Here is a 10,578-nt window from a genome sequence, read left to right as displayed (position 1 = left end):
TAAGCCAGGATAGGTGTTAAATCCAGGCTTAACCCCTAATTCTGCTTTTGAGAAATAGGCCCCCGGTCCCTTACCGCCCCTCACACCCAATTAAAATGTAAGCTTTGTTTTTATTGTGTAATTTAGAAAACATCTCATCGATTTCCAAATATCGGATTTTACATTAAACTGGACTAGTATGTGATTATTATGTAATTATTAGCCTACTTCCCAGGGAGAGAAAAAAAAGGATGTTACGATTATATGTAGAATTGTATAAGAATGTCAGGCCCTGTCACATCAGGCCCATCTCATACCGCTGAATGGCAGGGCCTGGCATCCCTGTGACAGGGCCTGACATCCTTGTATCGGCCTGTTATTGCGCCATCATGAGGCCAAATTGAAAAATGTGGGAATGTGCGTAAAGTTTCACGGCAATCGGAAGTTGCGTTCATGATTTGCAGAATTTGTGCAAATCCCACAAACTTTGGAAACCAATCGTGGCCGATCAGGAAGGAATATGAAAAGTCTATAGGCCTTGATCACATGACAATAGAGATAATGTGTACTGATTTGCGTGAGGTTTGGACAGAATCTATAGGAAAATTGTAGCTAAAATTGGCCTCCTGGTGGCGCTATAATAGGCTGATGTGAAAAATATTCCATGGCCTCCTGGGAGTGTGTGTGCAAAGTTTCACGCCGATCGGTCCAACGGTGCCGGAGATGAGCTGTTCACAGACACCAGGACACACGGACACACATACTGATGGACGGACAAGGGCGAAAACATAGTCTCTGCCCTTTGGCCGTCCGGCCCGGTGGAGACAATGAAAGGGATGGGTTGTACTACCACAGGTTGCATCATCTATTCCTTCTCATCATTTCAGTTGTGTGAACTTAATCTCACATTACTACAGATTATAGGTCACTGCTGAAGAAGCTCGACACCTCTCCAAAGCTAAAAGGACTCACTTAGCAGTCATGTCAAAGTTCAACAGCAGTCTTTTTATTTAGAAAAATAGATAATATAAAGCTATGAGACCAAGCAACTTAGATTCAATACACAACATCAGGATAAACTAGAAAAAGTGCTCCTCGGAGCACAGGTCTCCACCAGGGCCCTATTCCTCGAAAGGTGAATTAAATAAGCCTGGCCTTAAATCAAATCCAGGCTTGACAAAGTCGGGTCCGTATAGCCTGGTTTATTCGGTTCCATGAACGCCAAGCCAGGCTGAAAAGGAGCGACTTTGTCGAGCTAGGCCTTGTCAAGCCAGGCTGTGTCGAGCCAGGATAATGAAGCCAGGCTTCATGTATTTCTATAAAAGACCATGAAAGTCGATAGCAGAATCCTTGAACTTGACCAATCATGGAGCGGCTCCATGATTGGTCAAGTTCAAGGATTTTGGGCTCCATTGGAGCCCAAAACCAGAGCGGCGTTCTTCTCTGTGGCTGAATAGCAGCACTGCAGCAGCTCATGAAATCATACAAGGAAGTAAAATGTATTTAAGCAAGAAAGGAAACGCGACCGCAATAAATAGATCCAGGGAGAAAGCGTGGCAAAGTATTGCAAGCACACACAGTGTGTGTGTGTGTGTGTGTGTGTGTGTGTGTGTGTGTGTGTGTGTGTGTGTGTGTGTGTGTAGTGTGTGTGTGTGTGTGTGTGTGTGTGTGTGTGTGTGTGTGTGTGTGTGTGTTTGTGTGTGTGACGCCCGGGGACAGGGGGGTGACCGCGACGGGACTCCAAAGGTGGACAAGAAATAAAAAATAATTTCTCCATTGACTAGAAATTGATAATTTAAAATATGCTCCTCATTGACTTACATTCAGTGAAGAGGCTCTTTTAAACCCGTAACTAATAATTTATATATATATATATATATATATATATATATATATATATATATATATATATATATATATACATGTCAGACATTCTTTATAACATTTAAAAAAATCAGTAATACATACATTATCAAACATCTAGCAACAATATGAACTATAGTGTTAACAGAGTGACAATGACATATCACATGAGTCATTGTGAAACAATTATGATTCATGGTCACGCACTATTTCAGTAATCTGTCTCCGCCAGGCCGAAGGCATGGTGGAGAGTATGTTTTACCCTCTGTCCGTCCGTGTGTCCGTCCGCTCACAGCTAACATTGGTCAAGCTTCACGTGACATCACAATATGTAATATAAATAGGTAAGACAGGATTAATCAGGAACAGTACTTTCTTTTACCACCTCGCCTGGCGGAACCTGTGCTCCGAGGAGCACATTTTCGAGTATCTTATTGTATTTATTTCATTTTATTTGAATGCAGGGTCATTAAAATGAGTCCATATACAAACACATGTTTTGAATTAACTGTGGAAAAACTTGAAGAACAAGGCACTGGATTAAGTAAGCTTGGCTGTTAGCCTGCTCCTGACCAGGCTAACTTCACAGCTAAATTGCCATGGTAACAAAGGTAGGCTTGCTTCAATTCTCTTTCGTGGAATCGGGTCATGGCTAAACTTAGCCAGGGTGAACTGGCTAAACTAATCTTCAAGATAATTCAGCTTTCATGGAACCGATTCAGCCCTAATCCTGGCTAAATTAAGCCAGGATAGGGGTTAAAGCCAGGCTTTAGCTCTAATTCACCTTTCGAGGAATAGGGCCCAGGTCAGGTAGATTGTGGGCCAGCAATGTTTTTAATTCAGTCATTATAAAGGTGAGTGGAATCTGTCGAAATTGAGGGATTAATGTTGATGACGTTATTGCACAGACACGATATGTTTATTTGTGGGATGTGCTTTCACGGCAATCGGATGTGCTTTGAGGCATTTTGTTCAAAAATGACCACTCCTGCAAACTTAACACATACCCCGCAAATATATTAAACATCGTTTTTTTATCCCCTTGCCAGCGTTTATTACCATAAATAGACGATCTTTGAATAAAAATTAAAAAAAGTCTCCATGGGTTGGGGGAGGGATCCGTGTATCCACTAGAACAATAACATTCCAACCGCGAGCAGCCATTTTGGAGCTATGGCCAGTTGAAAACGGGCCATAGCTCCAAAATCACAAATAAAATAATCTCAGTTAGAAGTGTTTTTCAAAAAATCCTATAGTTGGGGCGGACGGACGTCCGTTTTTCTTTAATGACGTCACATCCGTCTACTGCTTCTCTGAGTGACAAGGGATCATTCCTAAGCTGTGTTAGAGCGCCCCTTGTGGAATTTCCAAAAAAATAATAATTAGAAAATAGAACGCATATCTGCGTCCTTGGCAGGTAATGTGAAGCCAATGTTAGCCAATCAGGATAGAATATGAAAAATCGGACACATCCGTCTTGATCACATGACTATAGAGATACTGTGTACCGATTTGCGTGATGTTTGGACAAAATCTGTAGGATAAAAAATGTGTTTTGCTAAAATCGGCCTCCTGTTGGCGCTATAATGTGAAAAATTTGGGGCAGAGATTCTGCTCTGGTATCCAGGGAGTATGTGTGCAGTTTCACGTCGATCAGGCCAACAGTGCCGGAGATTATCTGTTCACAGACGGACACACGGACGGACGGGTAAAACATAGTCTTGGCGGTGACAAAAAATACAGGATAATCCAGTATGAACCAATTGCCAAAGAGTCCCACTTTGGCCACGCCCCCATCTCAGAAATCGGCTGCAATGAGAGGCCTTTCAGACTGAATAATGGAGTGAAACGAAATGAAAATTCAGGTTGAGTGTCAGGCTATGTCAGTACACGTTTAGATATACTAGTAGATATAATAATCAAAGTGTGAAATGATGCAGAATTCATAAAATGTCTACATCTAAAAGAAACAACAGTATTATCCTAAAGAGGGCTGAAGTGCTTTGACACTAGCCTCGTTCCCAGCCTTTACTCATCTGCGAAGAAAAAAGCCTGGTCACGATCCTAATGCAGAGAGTGTCTATAGGGGCAGGACTTCCGTCGTACGTATTTCCCCCGGAAATTATATTTTTCGACCAATCACAACACTCGTTTCATTCACGGAGAACATAAACAGATTTGTAAAGCGTCAACGTCATTTCCTTGGGCGGTACTTCCGCCAAATTCCGGTACTTCCGTTTAGACACTCAACCGGCTAGGTCTTGCCCAGTGTGCTTTGTCCTGTTGGCCTCTAATATCCATAACCCCATATGAAAATCACATCTTCCACATCCAGCGTGATCATCGTGTAGGAAAGGCATTCCATCCATATCCCAGCACATAGACGCTTTCCATGAGGAGTACACATGAGCTGCATGCAATAAGAAGATTAACGCGTCTATGAGAAGCTGCAAAACCTCCATTACAGTTGAGTTGAATGAATAAAAACGTGGGGAAGAGAGAGAGCGGACATCTGTTTGGGAGATAATGACCGGGCCAACTGCGCTTATCTTCTTTGCGTTGACACATAGATGTGAACGGAGGGGGAAAAAATACCACATCAAAGACTACGTAATGCTACACACTGTATGTTACATAACATTAATTAAATCTACTTTCATTTGAGGGCTTTATGTAATGAAGGTACATTTTCATCATATCATCAGTAGTCTATAGGCTCAGACCAATGTGTCTCTATAAATATAGAAACTAATTCTGTCAAACATACCCAGTACTGTACAGCTCGGCACAGTGGTTTATGAACCAGGGAGAAAAGTAATAAGCAGCTACTGATCTCTCATATCTACGAATGTTAGGTTATATAAATATAACCTGGGTAATTTCCTTGTCTCAATAACTCATCTGTCTATAAGAGTCTTTACATATTAAAATCTTCTCAATGACTGTCTCAATTGGCTAACTAAAGTTTAAACGTTTTCCTTGCCTATTCTTTAAAAGAGAAAAACACCCCCAAATTCCTCTCTCCTCGGCAGGGTAGACTCGCATCGATAGCCAGATATTGAATCAGTGCTTATTTGAATCGGATCATCATACATGTTCTGCGTCCAGTAGCACTGGAAAAAAGCTAAAAAGACATATGAGCATAAAGTCCAGGGTTGCCAGCCCTGTTTCCACAAATAATTCTCATGTGACAGAAACATAAACAAAGACATCCGAGTGACCAACAAAACCCAAGATGAGCCACACTATAAAGCAGCATAGTAATGATTGGTTTGCCTGCATTTCCAGCCGTCCAGCCCCTGCAGATAGCTGTAAGTCGGAGTCCAGAGTGCCATTGCGGAGGCTTTCCGTCCCGTTCCCCAGCTCCTCTCTGAGGAGCTGCTCCTGCTGGAGCAGCTTGGAGATGAGGCTATTGAAGCGGTTCTCTGTGGTGGAGAGGATCTCAGAGGAGGCTGTGGTCAGGTTAAGCTCTCCAGGGTCCACGCATGTACCGTTAAACTTGGCGAAGACCACCTCGGCGAGGTCCAGGCCTGCCACAGAGGAGGGCGAGGCGCAGGGTATGTCCCGTACAAGCTTGTAGTTCTCCATCCACTCCTTCAGCCACTCAAGAGAACAGTCACACTCCCAGGGGTTCCTAAAGAGATAGAGGCGCCCCAGGAAGTAGATTGGCTGGAAGACGGGGAAGGGCAGGACGGTGAGGTTGTTGCCGTTCAGGTGGAGGGTGATCAGGCTGGTCAGGTTCTCGAAGGAGCCCTCCTCGATGAAAAGTAGCCGGTTCCTGTCCAGGTAGAGGACCTCCAGCTCCACCAAGTCACTGAACCAGGTCCTGGTCACGTTGAGCAGGAGGTTGCCCCCCAGGTTGAGCGTCTTGAGGCGGGTCAGGCCTTGAAAAGCAACCCGCGGTAGGTTAACCAAGTCGTTGTCATTGAGATAGAAGTTCTCTAGCCGCAGCAGGTCTTTGAAGGCATTGTCATGGATCACAAAGATCTTGTTCTCCTGGAGGTTCAGGTACCTGGGACAGAATGCGAGAAGAAGGGAAATAAAGAGTTCACTAGAACTATAAACAAATGAGTTTGACTGTAGAAAAAAACTTTTTTAAATTTTGACTCTGACTATATACACATTCCATTCTCTGTGTCACCTACTTGAGGTTCCCCATGCCCAATAAGGAGGTGTATGCTATTGCCTCTATATTGTTCCTCTCCAGGTAGACATGGGTGAGGTTCTCCATTCCCCTGAAGGTCCCAGGGATCCGGCGGAATTTGTTCTGGAAGATATATAGCTCCTTGAGTGCATATTGCTCCAAGAAGAGGCGGTCAGGGATGTTAAACAGGTTACAGTCGGACACGTCCAGCCGCACAAGCTTCTTCAGCCCTTGGAAGGTGCGTGTGTGGAGGTAGCTGATGTATTCATTATGGGCAATCCTCAACTCCACCAAATTTGTCAGGCCCTGCAGGATAAAAGTTTGCATATTTGTGTATTGTATAAGCCTTGAGGCATTTTGAATCTCACACACAATACCATAATATAGCAATTTCATAACAGGGATAAGTGATTAAGACCAAAGTGCCATGATTTGTTTATAATAATAACCACATGGCTAAAATGTGGTTAAAACGATTTTTAAAAATATATGTATTTTTGTATTTCCCATTTCCACAATTTTTTCTATGGCCCAGTGGTGGAAAGTAACTAAGTACATGTAATCAAGAACTGTAATTAAGTACTAATTTGAGGGATTTTTACTTTACTGGAGTATTTAAAAATGTCAGCACTTCTACTCCACTACATCTCAGAGGCAAATATTGTACTTTTTACTCCACTACAACTATTTGAAAACTTTAGTTACTAGTTACTTTGTAGATTTTTATTATTAATACAAAACATGCATTGACCACTTCAGCCCTATTTAAACTTTGTGTATTTGAAAATAGCCGATCTCACAACGCGTCGCATCGCTACGCATTGTGAGCTTGTAGATCTGCTATTTTAAAATCTTAAAATCTTAAAATGTTACTGGAAGTCTGGCTTGAGCTGAAACCTTTCCCAAATGTGGAAATTACTGACTACATAGATGACTGGCGGAACTCATAGATTGTCACTGGCCACATGACATCTGAGACCCACATGGAACATTGTTAATAAGCTTTTGGATGTGTCCACAGAAATACAGCTTTTTAACACTTAAATGTACACTTTATGTAAAAGATATCATATAATAATCAGGATAAAAAACAGTAATGCCCAAGGATCATTATCTACGAGGAAATAGGACTGTGGCACAAGGACTTTAAGACAGATGTCTACATCTGGTGTGAATTCAGACCTTGAAGGCTCCGGGTGTAATAAAGGAGATGTTGTTGTGGTCCAGGGAGAGGGACTTGAGCGAGGGCAAGGTTCCGAAAGCCCTCTCCGACAGGAACTTGAGACTGTTTATGTCCAGGTTGATGGAGGAGGCATCACAGGGAAACTCTCTGGGCAGTTCACTCAAGCTCGATCGGTCACACTGGACACTGCAGCTCCTCTCCTGGGTGCAGGTGCACAAGGCTGGACATGCACGCACACATGCCCACAGTGTCAATGCAGCCTGGGGCAGCAGGCACAGCAAAGAGACTGAAAGGAAGAGAGAAGGGATGGAGAAAAAAGTTGAAGCCTGAAGATTATTATTTGAATGCTGATCATTTTGTGTAAAACTACTGTAAGTATTGTGATTACTTTTCATGATTCACTGACTTGATTTTAAGGTTTTAGCATGATACAAGCCATTGACTTCAGAGTTCACCATGTCTTCACTTATATTGGCACTATACTGTCAGTGAGGGTTCACCGCTTAACTTGTTCCAGAAAATCAAAGTTGTCAGATTCAGTTGATGATGATTCAAATACAATTAAATTGTGTAGTTGATTATAATTGAACATACATTATACTTTATTTTGACAGTATATGTATGGGTTATAAGAAACCTTTATGCTCAGAATTGAATTGAAATACAGTAGAATTCTGACAAAATTACAGAATATAATATTTTAATGGGAATGATACAAGAATATACAATTACATTTTGGTTAGGGTTAACTAAAAGTCTGGTTCTGCTCATTAATTATACTTACATGTACAGTGGTAAGCATACAGCATTTGTACATAGGGAACAGACTACACACTGCAGAGCACCCTGAGAAATGATTCACTCCCGCTCAGTTTAACCACTTAAATCATCATATTATAATATATGAGCTATGTATACTTTGTCAAGAATCGTCATACAACAGCAAAATAATAGCCTATCTAAAAGATCAAGATGCATTGTGAGCTAGCTTGTACATCTGCTATTTGAGCTTCATGAACCATGATTTTTTGAAAATATTTTTAAATATTTTAAAAACAATTTCACCTATAATAACAAAAATAGGGACAGGACGTGGTTAAAATTTATATAAAAGTCTCTAGCAGCTGGAGGGCATAGTGGAGTAATGATTTGATGTCTAATCACGTTGACTGGCGGGTTGATGGGCTATTTTCAGGGTCAACTGTCCCTTTCCCAGCTGCTAAACGTGGTGAAATGATGATGGCGTGATTAAGAAAGAACAGCTTACATTAGAGATTAGCCCAACAACAATAGCCATTGTCTGCACCTGGGATTTCACCCTTCATTCATTTCATGTTAACTGGAGTTTGGAGCCCTGCCTTTTAATTTGATCAATCAATCTCTCTAGACAAGGGCTCTCATTTCAGTCAAATGAAATCTTAATATTTTCTTCCAACAGGGACATGTTTATTTAATTCTGGTCAACGATAACAATGGTGGAAAAATGGTCCAGACAATTAATTTCAAGGATCAGTGAAGTATTGCCATCAGAGTATATGGAACATAACACTTTATTTTTCATGGGGAACTTTACTTTGCCACATTTCCTGACCCTCAACCAAATGTTGTAATCAAATGTCTGCCTTAAGAAGAACCTTTTCTCCATTTAGGCCTGAGGCAGTCTTGCAGTTGACAAAAGAGAATCTGTTGAACAGCAGTGTGGATTGAGACTAACCAGTGAAAGCAATGAGAGCCATCCCTGTAGCCTCTCATCTGGGACATGCCAGGATTAAAGGAGATCTGGAATGACATAAAAAGCACAGTAGCACTTCTAACTATGACAATAATTGTGAATTATCTAAATGGAAAACGGTCTAAAGTAATGTAAAGTATACATGATGTGAACATGCACGGTACATCATTAGCAGACTTCATTTTATCCTTCAACTTCTTGTTTATGCCCCAAACTGACTGGATATACAGGTTTTGTAGCTATTGTAGAAATATTAGACCTCAATTGTAGAATGTTTAAGCATGTTCTAATCATGTATACTTTACTTTAAAACATTTTCCCAATATTAGATTTTTCAACATTTTGGGAAAAATACAGGTGCGCACTCTTCCCTCTCCCAAAAGAAAAAAGTAATACATTAGTTTTTCTACTAGGAGAGTGTAGCGCTTGGTTCCTACGTGAATCTAGTTTTATTTTACCCAGACCCTCTTCTCAGGTTGTTTGATCACAAAACCCCCCAGGATCTAATGCTAAACAGTTGAAATATTGAGAGAAAGCACTGCAAATCAGAATGCCTGCAAACACTTCGGATTAAACAGAAGTTTCAAGGTCTTCAAAGCAGTTGAAATATAAAATCACCAAATGGAAGAGAAATTGAGAAGCATGCGCTTACCTGTAGATCGTACCTGACAATTGTGTCCATGTGTTATTCAAGTAAATGTCCAAATGTCACGTTCTGTGTGTATGTCACAACTCACTCTCCACGACATAACTGAACAAGCTCACTGGATGTGTGATTGACACAAATTTCATGTGAGAGAAAAGTGTGTGCTTCAGCTACTGTGTGTATGTGCAGTTGGCTTAGGGTCAGGGTTGGGGCTGTTTAATCATAATCATACACACACACACACACACACACACACACACACACTTTCACAAAAGCCATCTCTTAATGGTAGCCAAATCCCCTGGATGGAGATGAAGGGAGATGGGCGGTTGGCAGGATTAAAGTGGTAAAGCAGCACTCAGATCAGGGAAAACACCAGAGGCAGGCCTGGAACTAAGGCACAGCACTCAGATTACTGTGCTATCCAACAAACACATACAGTACAGAGTTCTCTTGGTAATGTTTGAGGAGCCAAACTAAAATACATTTGACCCTTAATGTATACCTCTACCTGTACACAAGACTTAATAAAGACCTTACACATTCACTTTGACCCTGCCAAATATAAACAGAGGGGGAACTTCTCATAAACGTATATGTTGAAACGGCTCGTGGATCAGCAAGTAGATCGATAGTTTGTCAATAACGAGATGTGTGGTGTGGTAGTGGAGAGCAGTATCTAGGTCACTGTTAACATATTGCAACCATCAGCTCTCTAGAAGACTGAATATGACCCTTGTAGTTGGGCTATAATCCTGCTTAAATGCCTTTGAAATGGACATCTTGGCAACTCGGCAAAAAATAGGTATATTTTTACACTAAAATGTGATTAATATAGGTAAGGGTTTTGCAGTGTACAAAAGTTAAGTTAAAATAAAACTAAATATATGTATACCATCTTTCAATCAGAAGAATGGTCATACTTTTTCATGCAGACACATCTCAAGTTATGCAACTGATGTTAAATGGGTTTCAGGGACTGCGATTATGAGTCCTACTCAACACAGTGGTGCAAGTAAAAAATAAAAAGG

The 10,578-nt window shown here is 41.2% G+C and overlaps 1 protein-coding gene across 1 annotated transcript; it reads right to left on the bottom strand.

Annotated features, from left to right (window-relative positions):
- Positions 1-4,132: 4,132 nt before the first annotated feature.
- On the bottom strand, positions 4,133-8,905 carry nyx (nyctalopin; the record flags this gene model as incomplete). The annotated part of the gene is made up of 5 exons (XM_080412167.1): positions 4,133-4,252; positions 5,119-5,854; positions 5,988-6,292; positions 7,169-7,455; positions 8,884-8,905. The coding sequence occupies 5 exons, from the start codon at positions 8,903-8,905 to the stop codon at positions 4,133-4,135; spliced, it is 1,470 nt and encodes a 489-aa protein (XP_080268293.1).
- Positions 8,906-10,578: the final 1,673 nt, after the last annotated feature.

The sequence above is a fragment of the Gymnoscopelus braueri genome, assembly GCF_963280865.1.
Source record: "Gymnoscopelus braueri genome assembly, chromosome: 18".
NCBI classification, from domain to species: Eukaryota; Metazoa; Chordata; class Actinopteri; order Myctophiformes; family Myctophidae; genus Gymnoscopelus; species Gymnoscopelus braueri.
The sequence above is the reverse complement of the archived record's forward strand: the minus strand, read 5'-3'. Positions and strand labels throughout refer to the sequence as shown.